Here is a 23,216-nt window from a genome sequence, read left to right on the forward strand (position 1 = left end):
GGGAAGGCTTGCTGGAGTCAGTGGAATTTTAGGAGGACTTTGGAGATGGCTAAATCTGAGACCTGGTGGATTTAGGAGGTGGGGAGGAAGCTCCAAGCTGGGGAAATAGTATGAGCAAGCGGTCAGAGGCTGAAGCGCTGAGAGTTCAGTTAGAAAGTGAGCCTGAGAAGATCAAAGAGTGTAAGCTGGGCAAAGAAACTTCACCATTGTTATTAAAATTAGGATTTATGGGGAACCTAGAGTCCCCATACAATTTTGTTTGACTTCTTTACTGTTTAGCTCTGAATTTAACCCATGATCTTTCATGAACAACCATTAGACCAAAGTGACTGTATCAAGCAGCTACAACCATTACAGGATGTCATGGAACTATTTATCAACATTATGACCAGGCTTCATAGTCCCTGTATCTACCCAAGTCACACAGCAGCAAGGATTAGAGAGCATTCAAGATGATTGTACAGCTAGACACCAGGATGCAATCAGGTTGTTTTCCTCAGAAGTGAAGTTGTGAGGCAAATGGTGTGGTATTGTGGTGTGTGTTTTCCTGTAGACGTTAGTTAGGTTCTGCTTCAAACCCAGCCCTGACATGATGGCTAAGCCCTTCAGATAAGTAAAAATTTCATTATGAATCCCTCATCATCCTTTCCCCCTCCTCATCTCCCTGCTCTTTCCCCTCTCCTGTTTCTATCATTCATTTTTGGCCCATCCTGCACCTTGAACTTAAACCTTTCTTCCCTCTTTCCCCAATCTCTTCTGCCTAGGCTTCAGAATGATTTTTCTTTGTTTCAGCTTCAATCATAGCCTCCACTGTTGCTGCAGGCATGACTGTGGCCACCAGCACCATAATTTTGATAATAGTAACTGTGGCATTTGTTAAACATTTACTATTTGCCAAGCACCATACTAACCACTGGGGAAAATACATGATAACTTGATCAGAAACAGTTCTTGAGCCACATGGAACTCACAATTAAAGAAAAGGTGCCTTACTCCACCCCTTATCCTTTCTCCTTCCTGGCTTTTAGTCCCATCTTTCTGGCCCAAATCCACCTCTTCATCACTGGTTAGGGAATGCTGGGGAAGGGGATGGGGAGGCTGCACTTGCAGCAGTAGCTGTGGTTCCCATCATGCTCAGTACTGTCTCTGTCCCCACTCCTCCAGCTTGAGCCAGAATGGGGAGGTAGAGGAACAAATATGAAGGGGAATGGGAGCCAGGCCATGTGTGTGGCTTTATGGCAGTAACCACTCATGTAATAATGATGATATTTATTAAATGCTTGCTCTGTGCCAAGCACTGGATTAGATACAGTGCAATCAGATTGGACACACTCCCTATCCTGGATGTGGCTCACTGCCTAAAATGAAGTGAAAACAGGTATTTTATCCCCACTTTACAGAAGAAGAGACTGAGGCATAAAGAAATTAAGTGACTTGCCCAAGCTCCCAAGTGGCAGAGCTGGGACTAGAACATGGGTCTCCTGACTCACATTCTCATGTTTCTTGCTGCTGGACCAAGCTGCCTTGCATTAGGATTAGTTTAAAACAGGTGTCTGTTACTTTTTCATGCTGATAGCTTAACATTAGATTTTCCTATTACATGAAACTTTTGAGAAAATGGTGTGTGAAGAGTCAATCATACAATTTAAACAGAAGAGAACAGAAGAGTTGAGGAGGGGAAGAAAGTAAAAGGTGGTGGGAGGAGAGAGAGAGAGTGAGTGAGAGTGAGAGAGAGAGAGAGAGAGTGTGTGTGTGTGTGTGTGTGTGTGTGTGTGTGTGTGTGTGTGTGTGAGAGAGAGGGGGGGGGGGGAAAGTGGAAGGAAGAAAAAAGGAAAGAAAGGACTTATTCCAGGTTCACTGGGGAATGTGAGAGGGCAAACAGCCAGAATGGCAAAGAAAAACAATTGAAGAGAAGCAAATTGAAAAAGATTTGAAGCCTCTAGGGGTAAAGCAGGAACATCCCTCAGCTTATGCTGCATATCAGCAGCCAGAAACACATGTTTTTAAAGGAATGATGGGTGCTTCCTGAATGGAGCCTCTCTCTGTTTTTGAGCCTGCTTCTTAGAAAAGCTACGCTCACAGAGAGCAACCCCTCTCCCTACTGCCGCACACTTAACAGGTCTATCTGTTGCAGTGGCCTCTCAACCAACCATCACCTTGTTTGAGTCTGTTCTTCATCATGTCTTTAAATTATTTAATGTGTTCACCCATTTTCTGTCTGCTCCGTTTCAGTAGTTCATCATAAAACATATCCTACTGCTGTCCTTTCTGCTCACATGTTCTGCTTAGCAAAACTGTGTTGCCAAGAGCATTGCTTCATTGCTGGTGAGTGGAGTGTGTTCCAGGAACTTGTTATTGAGAATCTTGTCCTTCCATTTAGCAGAATGTAGATGGTACTGCTGAAACTGCTGTAGGAGCTATGTAGCCTAATATGATTTAAAAAGTCTAAATTTCACAGTTATGGAAGGAGGATGGGGGACACAACAGCCTTACAGACCTACAACTTGTTGTGGAGTTTGAAGTTCCATTGTTACCACACTCTGCTTTGCAGTCTGTGGAAGCCTTTTTGATTCTTGTTTTCTGTCTCTGTATATACATCTGTGCATCATTGGACTACTTGCTACCTAAGTAGAAAAATTTTGTGACAGCTTTAAGTTCTGGGTTGCCAGTGAAAATCCTTGGTTAAGTGTAAAGCTTCCTGAGTGTAGACTGGTACCCAGCTTCCATTTTCTTCTGAGTAATTGTCAGTCTATAGTGCTTTGCAGCACCCACACAGTTGCATATCTCTTTGTGTGCATGCCTCCAGGGCTCAGTCATCTACATAAAGAAATTTCTGAACTCCTGTATGAAAGACTTTGGAATATACCCTTGGCCTGTTGAGCTGGAAAATTTCCCAGTGGATTGGAAGAGTATTTGGACTCCAGCTTGCAGATCTCAGATTGCATCCTTAAGCATGACAACAGAATCAGACATACTGTCAATCAATCAATATTTGTTGAGCACTTGCTGTATGCAGAGCATGAACTAAACACTTGGAAGAGAACAATAAAGCAGACTTACACAGCTCTATGACAATCAATTGATCAATCAAATGTATTTATGGTATTTGTTAATCATTTGCTATGTAATAATAATAATGATGGTTTTTGTTAAGCACTTACTATATGCCAAGCACTGTTCTAAGTGCTGGGGTAGGTACAAGGTTATCAGGTTGTCCCATATGAGGCTTACAGTCTTCATCCCCATTTTACAGATGAGGGAACTGAGGCACAGATAAGTGAAGTGATTTGCCCAAAGTCACACAACTGATAAATGACAGAGCCGGGATTAGAACTCATGACCTCTGACTCCTAAGCCCGGGCTCTTTCCACTAAGCCACGGTACTTCTCTAAATGTCAGGCATTGTTCTAAGCACTGGGGTAGATACAAGATAATCAGGTTGGACACAGTAGGGCTCTAAGTCTTAATCCCCATTTTACAGATGAAGTAACTAAGACACAGAGCAGCGAAATGACTCATCCAAGGTCACATGACAGACAAGTGGTGGAGCCGGGATTAGAACCCAGGTCCTTCTGACTCCCAGGCCCACCCTCTATCCACTAGGAACTTACTGTTTGCAGGACATTGGACTAAGCTCTTGACATAACCACAGACTTTCTACTAAATAAAAAGTGAAAAGACCAAGCTAAAACCAAAGATTACAATGAACAGAAATGCCCATAAGATTACTGAGGCACATATCTTAACTGACAACTTGATGCTGGGGGCAGTCACTGAATTCTGCTACTAAGGTAGCATACTCTCTAAAGAGACAATGAAAAATAAAGATGTAGAAAATCAAGACATTAATAAGGGCACTCAGAGTCAGGCATCGTGCTTCAGACCAAATTGAAGGTCATCAAAAGCTGAACTACTGTCCAATGTCTATGTAGTTAGAAGACCTAATTTTCCCACATACCATCTCCAACTCCCTCCTTTATTATCTCTTGAAGATCATTCTCAACATCTAGTAGCAAGACATGATCACATATAGCAAAGTCCTTAAAAAATGTCAGACTGTTGTTATTGAAGCTATGCTGACTTCAGTACAGCTCTGCTGGATGGAACACATGCAGAGGATGCATGACAATATGACACCCAAACAGCTGCGGTATAGTGTGCTTAAATGGGACAACCAAAATCAAGTAGGAAAAGGGCAATGTTTTAAGGAATCAGTAAGGTGTGGCCTCAGACAATAGGATGATTCAGCAGGAACAACCATGTCAGGCAAATCAGCTTTGACTACAGTGAAGAAAGGAACTGCTCTTTTCAAGCAGAAGCTTCACGGGATGAAGAGCAAAAGTCAAAAATGACAATCAGCTCTGCAAACAACAAGCATGACAGTACTAGAACTGGCAGCCTATGAGAGTGTGGGATGGGGTGGACACACTGGGCTTCCATTCTGAACACTTTCACTGGAATTCAGCAGACTGAAGGGACAAACCCCAGACTAAAGCTCCTACTCTCTTTCCCACCTTCAGCACCCAGAGGTAATTGATATTTTCTGTTTGTTCCCCTCCAGAAGGAGTTCTTAGAACGGCTCTCCATCATGTATACAATTGGATATTCCATCTCCTTCAGTTCTTTGGCAGTGGCTATTTTCATCATTGGCTATTTCCGGTGAGCAGCTGACATTTGGGGGCCTGGGTTGGATGGGAGGGCATCTTAGTGCTGTTGAACACATTTCTTTTCCATGTGTTATGTAGATCCAGTAGAAACAAGGTTTGATGACTCACTTTTGTACAAGTCCTTAGGGCCTGGAAAAATCTGTGTCTGTTTTCCAGACCATAATGTATGTGTCATATGTTGACTCACATGTCCAAGACTGAACTCCTTGTCTTCCCTCCCAAACCCTGCCCTCTCCCTGACTTTCCCATCACTGTTGACGGCACTACCATCCCTCTCATCTTACAAGCCCGCAACCTTGGTGTCATCCTTTACTCTGCTCTCTCGTTCACCCCTCACATCCAAGCCATCACCAAAACCTGCCGGTCTCACCTCCGCAACATTGCCAAGATCCGCCCTTTCTTCTCCATACAAACCGCTACCTTGCTCGTTCAAGCTCTCATCCTATCCCGTCTGGATTACTGTATCAACCTCCTCTCCGATCTCCCATCCTTCTGTCTCTCCCCACTTCAATCCATACTTCACGCCGCTGCCCAGATTCAATCCATACTTCATGCCGCTGCCCAGAGTGTCTTTGTCAGAAACGCTCTGGGCATGTTACTCCCCTCCTTAAAAATCTCCAGGGGCTACCAATCAACCTACACATCAGGCAGAAACTCCTCACCCTCGGCTTCAAGGTTTTCCATCACCTCGTCCCCTCCTACCTCACCTCCCTTTCTCTCCTTCTACAGCCCAGCCCGCACCCTCCGCTCCTCTGCCGCTAATCTCCTCACCATGCCTCATTCTTGCCAATCCCACCGTCGACCCCCAGCCCATGTCATTCCCCGGCCTGGAATGCCGTCCCTCCGCCCATCCGCCAAGCTCGCTCTCTTCCTCCCTTCAAGGCCCTACTGAGAGCTCACCTCCTCCAGGAGGCCTTCCCAGACTGAGCCCCCTCCTTCCTCTCCCCCTCCTTCCCCTCTCCATCCCCCCTGCCTTACCTCCTTCCCTTCCCCACAGCACCTGTATATATGTATATATGTTTGTATGTATTTATTACTCTATTTATTTATTTTACTTGTACATATTTATTCTATTTATTTTATTCTGTTAATATGTTTTGTTTTGTTCTCTGTCTCCCCCTTTTAGACTGTGAGCCCACTGTTGGGTAGGGACTGTCTCTATATGTTGCCAATTTGTACTTCCCAAGCGCTTAGTACAGTGCTCTGCACACAGTAAGCGCTCAATAAATACGATTGATGAAGTAGATAGAGTTGGAATTAGAATCCAGGTTCTTCTGGCTCCCAGGCCTGTGCCATAAGGCACACTGCTTCCCAATGGGTAGCATAATAGTCTAGAACCTTTTTCTTCTTTCAGGAGGCCTGACCTCAAAATGTCCAACTAGTAGAGGTCTTTGCAGAAGTGAGATGAGAAGTTCTTGTTTCACCCAAACCAGTGGAAGGAGATCACCCCAACGTTGGTGTGAACCATTTAGCTTACTTTCAAATTAAACCATTCCACTAGACACAGGGATGCTCCTCCATTGCTAGGGCATTATGGTGAAACATTATCCGATTTGCCTGAAACTCTTAGCTGACCAGAGTTTCCCCACCCTCCGTAGGTGCAAGCTCTATCTATTTTTAGATAGAGCAAATTTATTTCTCTTTTGTTCTGCCCTCCTACTCTAGTCTCATTACCAAAGACCCCAGTTGTCTAGATTGTCTAGCTAAGTGCCAATGGTTCTTGCGAGAATTTCCTTTGCCAGAAGCCATGCCCCGGGTACATGTGAGCCTGCCTGAGAAGTGGGACCAAATTGTAAGATCAGAATGAGCAAGGGTTGAATTTGAGTTTGTATTTTTCGAAGGCAGCCTTCTTCTGGCTCCTCCAAAGCTGTCCTAGGAGGAGTAAGCATTCTCAGATTTTGTGGGGACCAATCTGACCTGGTTGACACAATTCCCGAAAGCCCAAGACATCTCGGCTGCACTGAAGGGTGCCATGGGCCTTTGGAGTCCTGATCCAGACTCCCCTATTCAGTTCTGATTCTACCCTATCAGTTGCTCTCTTCTTACACTGTCCCCCTAACTCTCCACATTCTTTTTCTATGTCCCTTCTCCAGGAGGCTGCACTGCACCAGGAACTACATTCACATGCACCTCTTCGTCTCATTCATGCTAAGAGCTGCAAGCATCTTTCTCAAAGATCGAGTGGTGCAGGCTTACATTGGTGTGAAAGAAGGAGAGTCTTTGCATATGAGCGATCTTCAGAGTTCAGCAGTGGTGCCTTCCCAGGACCCATTTCACTATGTAAGGAGCATTGGCCAGCAGAAAGAGCTAGTCTGCTGCCCAGGTCCTCTCCACTGTTTGCTCTCTACCACTACTACCCTGCCCACCTGCCCATCCTACCTCCTCCCCATTGCCTCCTCCTCCTCCTCCTTCCCTCACCCCCTCCTCCTTCCCTCACCCCCAACGAATTGGCCTCCTACTTCACTGACAAAATTAAATCCATCAGGTCCTACCTCCCCATAGTCACTTCCCCCCCTTCTCCAACCCCCCGGCTCTCAACACTCTCTGCTACTCTCCCATCCTTCCCAGCAGTATCCTCAGAGGAGCTCTCATCCCTCCTCTCAAGTGCTACTCCGGCCACCTGTGCTTCTGACCCCATTCCCTCTCATCTCATGAAATCTCTCGCTCCATCCCTTCTCCCCTCCGTAACTTCCATCTTCAACCGCTCACTCTCCACTGGTTCCTTCCCCTCTGCCTTCAAACATGCCCATGTCTCTCCCATCCTAAAAAAACCCTCTCTTGACCCACCTCACCTTATAGTTATCACCCCATATCCCTCCTACCATTCCTTTCCAAACTCCTTGAACGAGTTGTCTACACGCGCTGCCTCGAATTCCTCAACACCAACTCTCTCCTCGACCCCCTCCAGTCTGGCTTCCGTCCCCTACATTCCACGGAAACTGCCCTCTCAAAGGTCACCAATGACCTCCTGCTTGCCAAATCCAACGGCTCATACTCTATACTAATCCTCCTCGACCTCTCAGCTGCCTTCGACACTGTGGACCACCCCCTTCTTCTCAACACGCTATCTGACCTTGGCTTCACAGACTCCGTCCTCTCCTGGTTCTCCTCTTATCTCTCTGGTCGTTCTTTCTCAGTCTCTTTCGCAGGTTCCTCCTCCCCCTCCCATCCCCTTACTGTGGGGGTTCCCAAGGTTCAGTGCTTGGTCCCCTTCTGTTCTCGATCTACACGCACTCCCTTGGTGACCTCATTCGCTCCCACAGCTTCAACTATCATCTCTACGCTGATGACACCCAGATCTACATCTCTGCCCCTGCTCTCTCCCCCTCTCTCCAGGCTCGCATCTCCTCCTGTCTTCAGGACATCTCCAGCTGGATGTCTGCCCGCCACCTAAAACTCAACATGTCCAAGACTGAACTCCTTGTCTTCCCTCCCAAACCCTGCCCTCTCCCTGACTTTCCCATCTCTGTTGATGGCACTACCATCCTTCCCGTCTCACAAGCCCGCAATCTTGGTGTCATCCTCAACTCCACTCTCTCGTTCACCCCTCACATCCAAGCCGTCACCAAAACCTGCCGGTATCAGCTCTGCAACATTGCCAAGATCTGCCCTTTCCTCTCCATCCACACCGCTACCCTTCTCATTCAAGCTCTCATCCTATCCCGTCTGGACTACTGCATCAGCCTTCTCTCTGATCTCCCATCCTCGTGTCTCTCCCCACTTCAATCCATACTTCATGCTGCTGCCCGGATTGTCTTTGTCCAGAAACGCTCTGAGCATGTTACTCCCCTCCTCAAAAATCTCCAGTGGCTTCCGATCAATCTGCGCATCAGGCAGAAACTCCTCACCCTGGGCTTCAAGGCTCTCCATCACCTCGCCCCCTCCTACCTCACCTCCCTTCTCTACTTCTACAGCCCTTGCCGCACCCTCCACTCCTCTGCCGCTAATCTCCTCACTGTACCTCGTTCTCACCTGTCCCGCCATCGACCCCCAGCCCATGTCATCCCCCGGGCCTGGAATGCCCTCCCTCTGCCCATCCGCCAAGCTAGCTCTCTTCCTCCCTTCAAGGCTCTACTGAGAGCTCACCTACTCCAGGAGGCCTTCCCAGACTGAGCCCCTTCCTTCCTGTCCCCCTCGTCCCCCTCTCCATCCCCCCATCTTATCTCCTTCCCTTCCCCACTGCACCTGTATATATGTATATATGTTTGTACATGTGTGTTACTCTATTTATTTATTTTACTTGTACATATCTATTCTATTTATTTTATTTTGTTAGTATGTTTGGCTTTGTTCTCTGTCTCCCCCTTTTAGACTGTGAGCTCACTGTTGGGTAGGGACTGTCTCTATATGTTGCCAACTTGTACTTCCCAAGTGCTTAGTACAGTGCTCTGCACACAGTAAGTGCTCAATAAATACGATTGATGATGATGATGATGATGATGATGATGATTGCCTGCTGCCTGCCTCTGTAGAGCACTGGGCCACTGACCCAAGAAGGTTGATGAACAAGTTGCCAACACCTTAGCCCTCTCCTTAGAAATTGAGGCTTGACCTCTGAGCTCCACGACCTCCTCTGCCTTCCCTGGGTTTGGGTGGAGGGGTTGTGGACTGGAATTTCAAACTTTTGCTGGTCAGAGACTTCTCTTTTGGCCTTGGACTATTCACTATGCCTTGTTCTCATCTGTCTCACCCTGGACCCCTGCTCATATCCTCTCTACTAACTGGAACTCCCTCCCCCTTCCCATTGGATAGATGTTCTCCATCCTCAAAGCCCTACTAAAATTACTTCTGCTCCAGGCAGCCTTCCCTGACTCATCTCTATTTTCCTTTTCTCCCACCCTACCGCATCATAATTGTGCTTGAGTTCTCACCCCCTAAGCACTTAGGTACTCTCTTACTATCCCTCCAGTCTCACCACACTTACCACACTTACCACTCACCACACTTAGATACATGACTTGTTTTCCCTAGCTGTAATTTATTTTAATGTCATTAAGCTTCTTAAAGACCGGGATGCTGTCTACAACTCTTTGGTATTTTGCTAAGCATTTAGTTCAGAGCTCTGTATCCAGTAAACATTCAATAAATGCCCTTGGTTGATTGATTGATCCTCTTCTACCTCTGCCTTGGGCTTGGGACTCTGCAGAATAGGTTGGCTCTCTCTGACGATGCTCCCAGTCTACATGCTGTAAGTCTGGTTTCCTTCCTCTCCACCTCCCAGAAGGAAATGGGGCCCACATTTTGTCCTTGGGGTGCATAGTCACATTTGACTGAAGAAGCAAAACACCCTAGAGAAATACCACTGCTTTCCCCTTTCTTCCCCTGTCCTGACCAATGGTGCATAATAGAGCCCTAAATATTGGCACCTCTGGTGGGTGATTATCAGCTCTGCATGAGAAACAGTTGGCTTTCTGACAGGGTGTGCCTCTCTCTGGTGATTGGTCACAGGTGGGCTGCAAGGTGGCGGTGGTACTGTTCATTTACTTCCTGGCCACAAACTACTATTGGATCCTGGTGGAAGGCCTGTATCTGCACAGTCTCATCTTTGTGGCTTTCTTTTCGGACACCAAGTACCTCTGGGGCTTCACCATGGTCGGCTGGGGTAAGGAGAAGCATCTCTTCTCTCATCATGGGTGTTTTTACATCTGGGGGACATGCAAATTTCCTCAGAGGGAGGAGGCTGAGCAAGGGACTTGGAATAGGACAGCAGGGAGTGGTCAGCAGGGAAGACACAGCACTTCTGCCTGTGGTTCCCTGGAAAAACAACTTTCTACAGTTGGCCCATTGGGAAGTAGAAGTAAGGCTCCACTACTGGTTTCCTGTGGCCCCTGGTGCAAACCCAGACTAGAACAACTGTAATCTGGGCTCTCAATAATAAGAGACTATCTAAGAGTCCTGCTTCCACTTACCCCAACATAACTTAGCATCTGGGTATGAATGCTGCCCCTGGCCTTGGCCCCAGTCCTCAAGCCAGATGGGTGGGAAGGCAGTCACCAACTGGACCGGTTCTTCTTTCCATTTCTGCCAAGAGAGAACTGGTAGGAGAATTAAGAAGCAGTGTGTTCTAGTGGGCCTGGAAGTCAGAAGGACCTGAGTTCTAATTCTGGTTCTGACACCTGTCTGTTGTGTGACCTTGAGCAAATCACTTAACTTCTCTGTGCCTCAGTTACCTCAGCAGTAAAATGGAGATTAAGACTGTAAGCCCCAGGTGGGGCATGACCTGTGTCCAACCTGATTATCTTGTATCTACACCAGTACAGGGCCTGGTACATAGCTTATTATTCATTCATTCAATTGTATTTATTGAGCGCTTACCATATGCAGGGCACTGTACTAAGCACTTGGGAAGTACAAGTCGGCAACATATAGGAACGGTCCCTACCCAACAATGGGCTCACAGTCATTATATGCTTAATGACTTAAAAAATACCATTTAAAAAATCAAATTTGGCAAGAAAGTGCATGCAAGGCAACACTGTGGCTTGAAGGGTGAGTTGGTGGCTTATGGCTGGGAAGCAACAAATAAGGAGCCTGGACTGTGCCTTTTCCCCAGTCCTAAAGAGAGGTTTAAGTGTGATGTGTACAAGTTATATTAGGCACCTCGGGATCAATATGGACTTCATCACTATCATTTCATATTTCCTGCCTGTCCACATTGTGTGAAGAGCTGAATCCAGGGGGAAAGTACATAAATGATGTGGGAATTTCTCCAGTCCCGACCAGTGATTTTAATGTCAAGAGACTTCCAAATGAGAGGCGCATACAGGCACATGTTCAGCCTTAGTGTATTTCTGCCTGTAAAAGTCCAAGGCCTAGTCACCCTGTTGGTCATGTTAGTTCATTAAAAATCCTCCAGATTTAGTGATTTGCTCTGGCATTCCATTTATTAAGCTAGAATAATCATTATGAATAAAATCCTCCCCTCTCCAACACCTTGCTTTTCCCTGATTAGCTCCCCAATCCTTCACTAGCAGTTAATGAACCCAAAAGATATTGCTTTCTTGGGTTGTTGTTGGCCATTTGCAGCCAAATAGCTCTCCTCTCCCGCAGTGTGGACATTCAGAAAATATTCACCAAGGATCGGGAAACTGGAATTAATTTCTTCACCAAGTAGGTGGTTCACAAATGAAGCTGCACAGCCTAAAACATCAGTGGGTTTTAGTAGCTATAGTTTATGAATGAGCAGTGTATAATAAACTAGAATGAAGAGGGGAAAGTCCGGGCTGGTAAATTGTCTATTCCCAAATATTAAGACCAGTGCCATGGAAGTTTTCTCCAAGCAATTTTTATCGACACTAGCCGAGTCACAGTGGATGGATCTGACTTAGTAATGGCAGCTTGGCTTAGTGAAAAGAACATGGGCTTGGGAGTCAGAAAGCATGGGTTCTAATCCCACCTCTGCCACTTCTCTCCTGTGGGACCTTGGGCTAGCCGCTTAACTTCTCTGTGCCTCAGTAAAATATGCATCTGTAAAATGGGAATTAAGACTGTGAGTCCCACATGGGAAAATCTGATAACCTTGTATCTACCCCAGTGCTTGGAACAGTGCTTGGCACCTAATAAGTGCTTAACTGATACCATTATTATCATTTTTACTTATGAATTCAACTTCCTCTTAAATCATATTTCCTGAAACAATAGGGTAAATCGCGATCTTTATAGTAAGCCTGTCTACTTGTTTTGCTTTGTTTTGTTGTCTGTCTCCCCTCTTCTAGGCTGTGAGCCCATTGTTGGGTAGGGATCGTCTCTACTTGTTGCTGAATTGTACTTTCCAAGTCCTTAGTACAGTGCTCTCCACAGAGTAAGTGCTCAATAAATAATTGAATGAATGAATGGATTTAACGAATTTCTATGAAATCTGTCACACTTCTGGATTCCTTCTTATCTGTGTGCTGATGACTCAGTAGTAAATGCTCTTGAGTTTAATTTTATGCAGGCTCATTAGTGGTGGTTTACATTTGCAAATATAAAGTCTAGTGCTAGTGCTCCCTACTGCTGTTTCTTATCATTGTTAACCATGCATGAGCAAGCAGAAATTGAAATTCTGTTCTATAAAACATCTTTATGCTTCACTTTCAATGTTAGTCTCCACCTGGAAATGATCTGAAAATTTACACTCCAGAAAAAACAGTTTGAGGGCTCCTTCATATTCAAAATATCAAATCTGGCAATTTGAGCCAAGAAATATTTTGGGAGCCTTTATTATTTTCTTTTTAATTTCCTATGGTATTTGCTAAGTGCTTAATTTGTGTCAAGCACTGTTCTAAGTCCTGTGGTAGATACAAGTTAATCAGTTTGGACACAGTCTTTGTCCCACATGGGGCTCACAGTCTAAGTAGGAGGGGTGACATATATTTAGTTACCATTTTACAGTTGAGGAAACTGAGGCACAGAGAAGTTAAGTGACTTGCTCAAGATCACACACCAAGGAATTGGCAGAGCCCAAATTAGAACCCAGGTCCTCTGTCTTCCAGGCCCCATGCTCTTTCCACTAGTCCACGCTGCTTCTAAGAATTGTCCTAAAATCAGCTCCCAACTTTCCTCTAAATGTTCAAGAAACAAAAGGGATCTGAAATCAAAGCACATGATTTTCTTAGATTCCTCCAAATGACTTTCTCCTATGCAAGAAAAGCATCTTTACAATTTAAACAAGATCCCTGTTTATCATGCTGTACTTTTCATATCCCTGCCCTCTCCCTGACTTTCCCATCACTGTTGATGGCACTACCATCCTTCCCATCTCACAAGTGCAACCTTGGTGTCACCCTCGACTCCGCTCTCTTGTTCACCCCTCACATCCAAGCCATCACCAAAACCTGCCAGTCTCAGCTCCGCAACATTGCCAAGATCCGCCCTTTCCTCTCCATCCAAACCTCTACCCTGCTCGTTCAAGCTCTTATCCTATCCCGTCTGGATTACTGTATCAGCCTCCTCTCCGATCTCCCATCCTCCTGTCTCTCCCCACTTCAATGCATGCTTCACGCCGCTGCCCGGATTGTCATTGTCCAGAAACACTCTGGGCATGTTACTCTCCTCCTCAAAAATCTCCAGTGGCTACCAATCAACGTACGCATCAGGCAGAAACTCCTCACCCTCAGCTTCAAGGCTCTCCATCACCTTGCCCCTTCCTACCTCACCTCCCTTCTCTCCTTCTACAGCCCAGCCCGCACCCTCCACGGACCTGTCCTGCCGTCGACCTCTGGCCCACGTCATCCCCCTGGCCTGGAATGCCCTTCCTCCCTACATCCACTAGCTAGCTCTCTTCCTCCCTTCAAGGCCCTACTGAGAGCTCACCTCCTCCAGGAGGCCTTCCCAGACTGAGCCCCCTCCTTCCTCTCCCCCTCCTTCCCCTCTCCATCCCCCCTGCCTTACCTCCTTCCCTTCCCCACAGCACCTGTATATATGTATATATGTTTGTATGTATTTATTGCTCTGTTTATTTATTTTACTTGTACATATTTATTCTACTTATTTCATTTTGTTAATATGTTTTGTTTTGTTCTCTGTCTCCCCCTTCTAGACTGTGAGCCCACTGTTGGGTAGGGACCGTCTCTAAATGTTGCCAACTTGCACTTCCCAAGTGCTTAGTACAGTGCTCTGCACACAGTAAGCGCTCAATAAATATGATTGAATGAATGAATGAATGAATATCATTTTTCCCATCTTGGTGGATGGTAATCAGGAGAGGTTTTCTCTCCTTGAGCAAAGGCTTTGGGAAGATCAAGAGATCAAGAGGCAGGTTTTAGAACAGTGGCAGGCCCCACAAGAGACTGGGGAAGATGCACAAGGACTGGACAGCTCACAAATTCCAACACCTCTAGGAAATGAAAGACTTCTGATCACCTTTCAATTTGGGGATTCTTTCAGTTAAAACATTGGCCAGCCCTCCAGTACCATCCTCCAATTTGTTCCCCCAAGCAAATTGATTAGTGGGCGTGATTAGTGGGTAAATTTTCTTGTTGAGTGCCTGGCACTAGCACAACCATATGGTGATAGGGAATTTTTTCCATACTCAGTCTGGAATGGAATTTTGGTCACATTGCAGTCTTTTCAGACATACCCACTTAATAATAATAATAATAATAATGATGATGGTATTTGTTACTATGTGCAAAGCACTGTTTTAAGCACTGGAGAGGTTACAAGGTGATCAGGTTGTCCCACGGGGGGCTCACAGTTTTAATCCCTATTTTTACAGATGAGGGAACTAAGGCACGGTTAAGTGACTTGCCCAAGGTCACATATATTGCTTATATATATAGATTCTTGTGTCAGTAGAGCTATCTTCAAACATGAAGGGGGACTACATATATAAGTATATATTTCCAAATCTGATGATATATGATGAGAAATGCTTAAATATATTTGTTTTTAAAAGGTGTGAATGAGTTGGGCTTGGTTATATGAATCAGAGGAGGGGGAATTTCAGAAGGTGGGGGAGGCTGAGGTCTGGCAGATTTCATTTATTCATTCAGTTGTATTTATTGAGCACTTTCTTTGTGCAGAGCACTGTACTAAGTACTTGGAAAGTACAATATAGCAATAAAGAGACACAATCCCTGCCCATAATGGGATTATAGTCTAGAAGGGGGGAGACAGATAAAAACAAGTAAACAGGCATCAACATAAATAAATAGAATGTATATATATATATATATATATATATATATGTATATACACATATATACATAAGTGCTGTGTGGTGGGGGGACAGCAAAGGCAGTGAATCGAGGTGACGCAGAAGGGAAGGGGAGCTGAGGAAAAGGGTGCTTAGTCTGGGAAGGCCTCTTGGAGGAGGTGTGCCTTCAGTAGGGCTTTGAAGGGGGGAAGAGTTAATATTTGGTGGATTTGAGGAGGGAGGGTATTCCAGGCCAGAGGTGGGACGTGGCCTGGGGTCGGCAGTGAGACAGGCGAGATCAAGGCACAGTGAGAACGTTAGCACCAGAGGAGAGGAGTGTGTGGGCTGGGATGTAGAAGGAGAGAAGGGAGGTGAGGTAAAAAGGGGCAAGGTGATGGGGAGAATACAATTTTTTCTTGAATGAAAAGAAATTTTGCAATATCAGGAATTAGACTTTTATTATCATTATTGTACTTGTTAAGTGCTTACTATGTGTCTGGTCTAAGTACTGGGGTAGATACAAGTTAATCCGGTAAAACCAAGTTCCTGTGCTACATGGAGTTCACAGTCTAAGTAGGAAAGAGACCAGGCATCGCATCCTGAGGTACAGAGAAGTTAAGTGACTTGCTTAAGGTCCCAAAGCAAGTAATTTACAGAGCTGGGATTAGAATTCAGGTCCCCTGGTTCCCAGTCCCATGCTGCTCCTTGATTATCTCTGAGACCTCAGGTGATAGTGCTGCTATTTGCATTCACTTGGTAATCTGACTCTAATTTTTAAAAAACAGAACCTAGGCAAGAGCAAAAAAAAAAGAAAATCCATCACTCTAGTTCTTGAGAGTATGTTTTTGAAGGTGACAAGTTGTGAAAATTGTTTCTCAAAACCTCTAGATTTTTCTAAGGGGTTGCTCTGTGCCAGGCAATGCATTAATTGCTGGGGTGGATGTAAGCTAATCAATTTGGGCAAAGTCCATGTCTCACATGGGCTCACAGTCTTAATCCCCCATTTTATAGATGAGGTAATGGAGTTGCTTAGGGTCACATAGAAGACAAGTGGTGGATCAGGATTAGAACCCAAGTCCTTCTGACCCCCAGGTTCTTGCTTTATCCACTAGACCCTGCTGCTTCTCTTAGATTTAGTCTCTTTTCCTTTGCATGCACATGTATGGTTTCTTCTTCCTGATTCTTCTTCCTGATATGCTCTTTCTTTCAGTAGGGAGAAACCACAAATTGGTTTTGCCAAGCCCACTGGTGATTGGTATTTGCAAAATCACAGATTTGTTTGGCTCTCTCATCATTTCATCATCATCTCATCTCATCAACCTCACAACCATGTCCTGTCTCTGGCCTGGAACTCTTCCTCCCTTCACATTAGAGATAACATCACTTTCCCCACCTTCATAGCCTTATTAAAAGCACATCTCCTCCAAGAGGCCTTCCCTGACTAAGCACTCATTTCCTCTTCTCCCACTCCCTTCTGCATCACCCTTGCACTTGGATTTGCTCCCTTTCATTCACCCCACCCTAAGCCCCACAGCATTACTGTACATACCCGTAATTTATTCTTTTATATTAGTGTTTGACTCCCCCTCTAGATTGTAAGCTCCTTGTGGGAGGGAACTTGTCTACCCATTCTATTATACTGTATTCTCCCAAGCACTTAGTACAGTGCTCTGCTCAGAGTAAGTGCTCAATAAATATAATTGATTGATTGATAGATTGATCATCTTCCCTTATTAAGTTCAGTTAATAGACAGTTGATGGAGTGAACATTCATTGTCAGAGTCTGCAACACTGACCACTGATGGATGCTTCCAAGCAACTGCCTTAATCTACTTAACACTTGGAGACCTGAAGACTGTAAGCTCCCCTGTAAACTGTACACTCCTTGTGGGCAGGGACTGTATATGCCAACTCCTGTATTGTTCTTTCAGAAGGATTTAGTACAGTCCTGTGCACATGGTAAGTGCTTAATAAGTACCATAGATTGATTGATGGGATAATGTGTGTGCTTATGCTATTCAATGACTAACAAGTCAGATGGATTTGTGATTTCAGAGACCATAGAGCTTGGGCCTGGGAGTCAGAAGGATCTGGGTTCTAATCCTGAGTCTGCCACTTGTCTGCTATGTGACTTTGGGGTAGTCACTTAATTTCTCTGTGCCTCAGTTCCTCAGTGCACTCACTGCTGTGGAATCATGGATTAATGGCTGGCTGTGTCGGAATCATGGATTGGTGGCTGGGCTATGTTGGAATCACAAATTGGTGACTGGGCTGTGTTGGAAAGCGCAGGTTACTCTGCTTTCATTTCAACTAAAGACAATGCTTTGTCTATCCAGATTTCTTGGGAATTGGCTCAGCTGTTTGTTTACTCTGAATCTGGTCGCTCTACAGTTCTTATTCTGAAAGACTCTGCCCCTGCAGGCACCAGGTAACCTTTCTCTGATCTTAGGGTTCCCAGCGGTGTTTGTGGTGGCTTGGGCAGCAGTTCGAGCAACGCTGGCAGATGGCAGGTGAGTAACAAGGATGAGGAAAGGCGGTCTCCTCTTTCCAAAAGCCTCTGATCTTTTTCAGATTCATGTCTTGTCCTGGTCCTTTTGTATGTCACAGGTTGGGTCTTCAGAAGTTTGGTTGTGCTTGAATTCTAGCTGCCAATTTGCAGAGATGGCAGGCTTGGTCCAGACTGAGATCAATTGATCAGACTCCTTGTGCTTCTGGAGTCTCTAGCAGACGTCTAAGAGAAGTAGGGCTCACAGACTTAAATTCTGGGAAGATTAAAAAACTTATAGAACAATCAACCCAAATCAGTCCTGAGTGCCCTAGAGCCAGTCACTAAGTAGTGGGAGAAGCTTTTCCAAATGCAGATGGGCATTAGAAAACCCTGGCCTTCACCTTAAAGGAACCGAAGTTGTTACAGGTGGAAGTTTCCAAGCATCCTGAGCTCTCTGCCAACAAAAACGGCCCTCTTTATCTGGAGATCATTGCAGTTCCGAGCAGTCCCTGAGGGAAGACCCGAGGGACTGAGCATCCTTTAGAGGACTCACTGGCCATGAGGGTGTGGAACGCCCAAGGTCATAAAAACACTCAATCCATCAACAGTGTGGTGCTGAGGCTGACAGTACAGCTAGACTGACATTGCTGAAGATGGGGGTCACCAGCATCTTTTGCATGGCCTAATGAAAAAAGCATGGACTTAAGCTTCAGAGGACCTGGGTGATAATCCTGGTTCTGAAACTTGCCCATTATGTGACCTTGGGGAAGTCGCTTAACTCCTCTGTTAATCAATCAACCAATCAACAATGTTTACTGAGTGCTTACTGTGTGCAGAATACTGTACTAAGTGCTCGGGAAAGTACAATAAAACAATATAACGGAGTTGGTAGATATGTTCCTTTCCCACAGTGAGCTTACAGTCTAGACTTTCCTCATCTGTAAAATAGGGATTCATTACCTGTTCCCCCTCCCACTTAAACTGCGAGCTGTGAGCCCCCTGTGGGACAGGGACTGTGCCCAACCTGATTTTCATGTATGTACTCCAGTGGTTGGCACATACTGCTTAACAAATAATATTATTATTATGTCCCATCTGCTTTCATTCCACCCCCTCTTCCTGTGCCTCTGGCTCCATCCTCTCTCTCCTCCCAAAAACGCTTGTGTACCCTCTTCTTCCCTCCTTGACTGCCATCTAGAACCATTCACTCTAATGGCTCCTTCCCTTCTTCCTTCAAACATGCTCATGTTTCCCTGATACTAATATGATCTTTTCTGGATCCCAATTCAGGTAACAGTCCTTCTCTTGTCTTCACTTTTAGACCAAGTTCTCTGAACAGGTTGTATACACCCATTGCTTCCACTTCCTCTCCCACAACTCCCCTGAGGCAACACATTCAGGTGTCACCATTGCCACCCTCCTTGCCGAAGCTAACAAAAGCTCCTTTATCCTGTTCCTCTTCCCAGCTTCCTTTGACACAATGGACAACTCCTTTTTCCTGGAATTGCAGTCAACCTTGGTTTTGCTGACACAGTTTTCTTCCCTGTTCTCCTATCTATTTGGTTGTTCCTTCTCAGTCCCTTTCACCAGCTCTTCCTCAGTTTTCCATCCCCAAACTGTGGGGGTCCCTCAGGACTCATTTCTGGGACCCCTTCTCTTCTCACTTTACCCCCCCCACCCCAGGAGAGCTCATTTGTGCCCTTGGCTTTGTTCCCTTCGAGCAGTGTTGCCTAGTGGAAAGAGCATGGGCCTGGAAGTGAGAGGATTTGGGTTCTAATCCTGACTCTGTCACTTACTGCTGTGTGACCTTGGGCAAGTCACTTAACTTCTCTGTGCCTCAGTTCCCTCATCTGCAAAATGGGGATTCAATAACTGTGCTTCCTCCTACTTAGCCTGTGAACCCCATGTGGGACCTGATTATCTGGTAACTGACCCAAGCTCTTAGCATCGTGCTTGGCACATAGTAAGAACTTCACAAATACCACAGTTATTATTGTTATTATTATTACTCTTCTATGTGGATGACTCCCAATTCTACCTCTCTAGCCCCAACCTTTCTGCTCCTTTACAATCATGCATTTCCTCTTGCCTCTGAGATATCAATCAATCAATCAATCGTATTTATTGAGCGCTTACTGTGTGCAGAGCACTGTACTAAGCGCTTGGGAAGTACAGGTTGGCAACATATAGAGACAGTCCCTACCCAACAGTGGGCTCATGTAACTACCCCCACCACCACCCTAAACTCGATGTCTAAAAATGAACTATTTATCCTACCACCTGACTTCACCTAACTTTCCCATCTCTGTTGATAACACCATCCTCCTCTTGAACCAGAAGGCCACAAACTTGGTGTTATCCTCAACTCCTTCCTAATAGTAATAACAATAATTTTGGTTTTAAGTGCTTCCTATGTGCCAGGTTAGAATTGAAATAATCAGATCCAAAGCAATCCCTGCCCCACATTGGACTCACAGTCTAAGGAGGAGAGAGAGGTATTCAACATCCACACTTCACAGATGAGAAAACTGAGGCATGTAGAAGTTAAATGACTTGCCTGAGGTCATATAGCAGGCAAGTAGTGGAGCTGGAATTAGAACCCAAGTCTGCTGACTCCCAGTCCTGTGGACTTTTCACTAGGCCACACTAATTCTCTGCCTTTCAAATCTCTTTTAATTTACTGTCAAAGGCTGCCACTTCTTCCTCCAAAACATTTCCTTGATCCCATTCTTCCTCTCCATCCAAAAGGCCACTGCCCTGGTCAAGAAGCAGCATGGTCTAATGGAAACAGCAGAGGCTTGAGAGTCAGAGGACCTGTGTTTTAATCCCAGCTCCACCGCTTTTCTGCTTTGTCACCTTGGGCAAGTCACTTAATTTCTCTATGCCTCAGTTACCGCAACTGTACAATGGGGATTAAGACAGTGAGCCTTATCTGGGACAGGGACTGTTTCCAATGTGATTATCCTGTAAATATCCCAGGGTTTATTACATTGACTGATAAGCACTTAACAGATACTACTATTATATTATATATTATCCTGACTAGACTACTTAGTGTATCACTGTCACCCTACTTGCTTTCTCTCCTCTCTCCAGTCCATACCTCACTCTTCTACCAGATCATGTTTCCCAAATGTCATTCTTCACATCTTTCCCCACTTCTCAAGAACGTAGATTGTGAGCCCCACAAAGGACAGGGACTAGATTTAATTCCCACTTTTGTTTTCTTTTGCAGTGCAGAGAAACTGTACACAGTAAGCTCTAAATAAATACTATTGCTACTACTTGTTCTTATTATTGTTATGGTATTTCTTAACTACTTATGTGTCAAGCACTGCTGTAAGTATTGATTGGGTTAGATACAAGTTATTCAAGTCAGACCCTGTCCCCATACCACCTGAGGCTAAGAAGTCTAAGAAGAGGAGAGAACAGGCATTGAATTATCATTTTACAGATGGAGAACCTGAGGCCCAGAGAAGTGAAGTGACTTTCCTAAGGTCATACAGCAGGCAGCTATTAGAATCAGGATAAGGACCCAGGTCTTCTGACTCCCATGCTCATTCCACTAGGCTGTGTTACTCCCAGTTATACATTTCTCTCTGCATCAAGCAGAAATAAATGCCTTACCATTGGTTTTAAGGCACTCATTCAGCTCTCTCCCAATTTGCCCTCTTCATTCCTGTCAAACTAACCTACTCACTGTGCTTTTTTTTTGCTCTGGAAACTCCTTTCTCTCTCCTCCCCTCTGCCTCTTCACATTTCTAACCCACCCAACATTTCTGAGACACCTCCAGAATCCTGCATGGTCATTTCAAAAAAACACTAGGGAAAATAATTCTTAAGGTTTCTAATTCTTGCCTATTCTTAAAAAGATGAACTTTTTGGCCCTTTAAAACATCAAGTTTTCTTTCTATCCAGAATACCCCCTTTTCGAATATTATGTTTCCTAAGCCATCGTATTCTAGCCTAGTTTTAGAGTCATGTTTGTCGAAGAGTAGAGATTGGTAGTGGAGGACAAAACAATCATGAATGAGGGGACAATATGCTACCCCTGGGCTGGAGGGGAGGGATTGTTCTTTGGCAGTCACAAGAAGGAAATAATCCTGCAGAGCAAGAAGTGATCCTGAGAGATCCAGTCCCTGATGAATTGTCAAAGGAAGAAGAGCTCTAGGAGAGGAGATGGGGAGAGCAGTTGAGGTCTCACTACAGGAGCCTCTCCCTCAATGGCCCACAGTTCTCAGCTGTTGGTGGACTGCCACACACCCAGAGTCAGGCACATGCAATCCTCACTTCATGGGTTGCGCCATGCTGGAGGCAAGGATGTCAGAGTTTGGTTTGAAGTCAGTGTGATAGAGTGGAGGGAGCAGGTTGTGTTATCTCAGGCTGTTGGGGAGCAAGAGGGACGGGGGGCTCCTCCCTCAACCCCCATGCCATGGTGGAGCAGCTCGAGTTTTATTGTTATATTGTACTCACCCAAGTGCTTAGTACTGTGCTCTGCACCAAGTAAGCGCTTAATAAATATGATTGACTGATTGACTTACTGAAGTGGTCCTGGGCTTTGCCCAATGTCCTAGGGCTGCCACATCTGTGCTGAGTCACTGAGTGAGGACTCGCAGGAATTTCAGTGAAATATCTGGTGGAGAAAGCTGGAGGTCTCTGTGATTTTGTGAAGCAGATCGTCTCTCCTTCTAAAAATGCCTGCCCTCTAAGACCAACCCCTGAAAGTTCTTTCTCTTCTTTCCCTTGGAAATGGGGTTTGAGTGTTGCCAGAACAAAATCAGTTTTCCACCATTCTTGCATGAAGAATGCCAAAGGCCCAAGTCTGTGATATATCGATTCCCCAGCCCTCTAGCTCCAAGGTAGTGGTACGTGCCACCCCAAGCAGTAGCAGCCACCTCAGTGGGGCCTGGGAGTGGAAAAAACACCTAAACCAAGATGCACAAGTTACATGAAATGTTCTACTCACTGGAACTTCTAGATGGGCAAGTGTTGAACCAGGCAGTGTTGATTTGGCTGAGGGGTGAGAGGGAATTGTCACTTCCCCAGTCTTCTTCAATCAATCAATCAATAAATCAGCTGTATTTATTGAGAGCTTACTATGTCCAGAACCCCATACTAGGCACTGGGATAGTACTACAAATGGAGTTATTAGACACGTTCCCTGTCCACAAAGAACTTTCAGTCTCGAGTGGGAGACAGTTGCTAATATAAATAAATAATTTATAATCTGTAGTTTATATATATATGTATATAAGTCTATATTCTTCTGTAGACTGCAAGCTCCTTGAGGGCAGGGTTTGCATCTACTGCATGGCCTAGTGGCAAGAAGAGCAAGGGCGTGGGAGTCAGAGGAAGTTCTAATCCCAGCCCTGCCACTTATCTGCTGTGTGACTTTGGCCAAGTCACTTAACTTTTCTGTGACTCAGTGACCTCATCTTTAAAA

At 45.3% G+C, this 23,216-nt stretch overlaps 1 protein-coding gene across 3 annotated transcripts in view; it reads left to right on the top strand.

Annotated features, from left to right (window-relative positions):
• Positions 1–23,216, top strand: part of PTH2R (parathyroid hormone 2 receptor) — an 88,270-nt gene that overhangs the window by 52,478 nt on the left and 12,576 nt on the right. For 2 of the 3 annotated variants that reach the window (XM_038766781.1, XM_038766782.1), the window contains 4 exons: positions 4,562–4,659; positions 6,761–6,947; positions 10,116–10,269; positions 17,735–17,795. In XM_038766781.1, the coding sequence (XP_038622709.1) occupies positions 4,562–4,659; positions 6,761–6,947; positions 10,116–10,269; positions 17,735–17,795 (500 nt within the window). Of the gene's footprint in view, positions 1–4,561; positions 4,660–6,760; positions 6,948–10,115; positions 10,270–17,065; positions 17,143–17,734; positions 17,796–23,216 lie in introns of all 3 variants that reach the window. The other variant, XM_038766783.1, reaches the window with a different exon arrangement.

This window comes from Tachyglossus aculeatus, chromosome 25 (genome assembly GCF_015852505.1).
Source record: "Tachyglossus aculeatus isolate mTacAcu1 chromosome 25, mTacAcu1.pri, whole genome shotgun sequence".
In the NCBI taxonomy this organism is placed as follows: domain Eukaryota; kingdom Metazoa; phylum Chordata; class Mammalia; order Monotremata; family Tachyglossidae; genus Tachyglossus; species Tachyglossus aculeatus.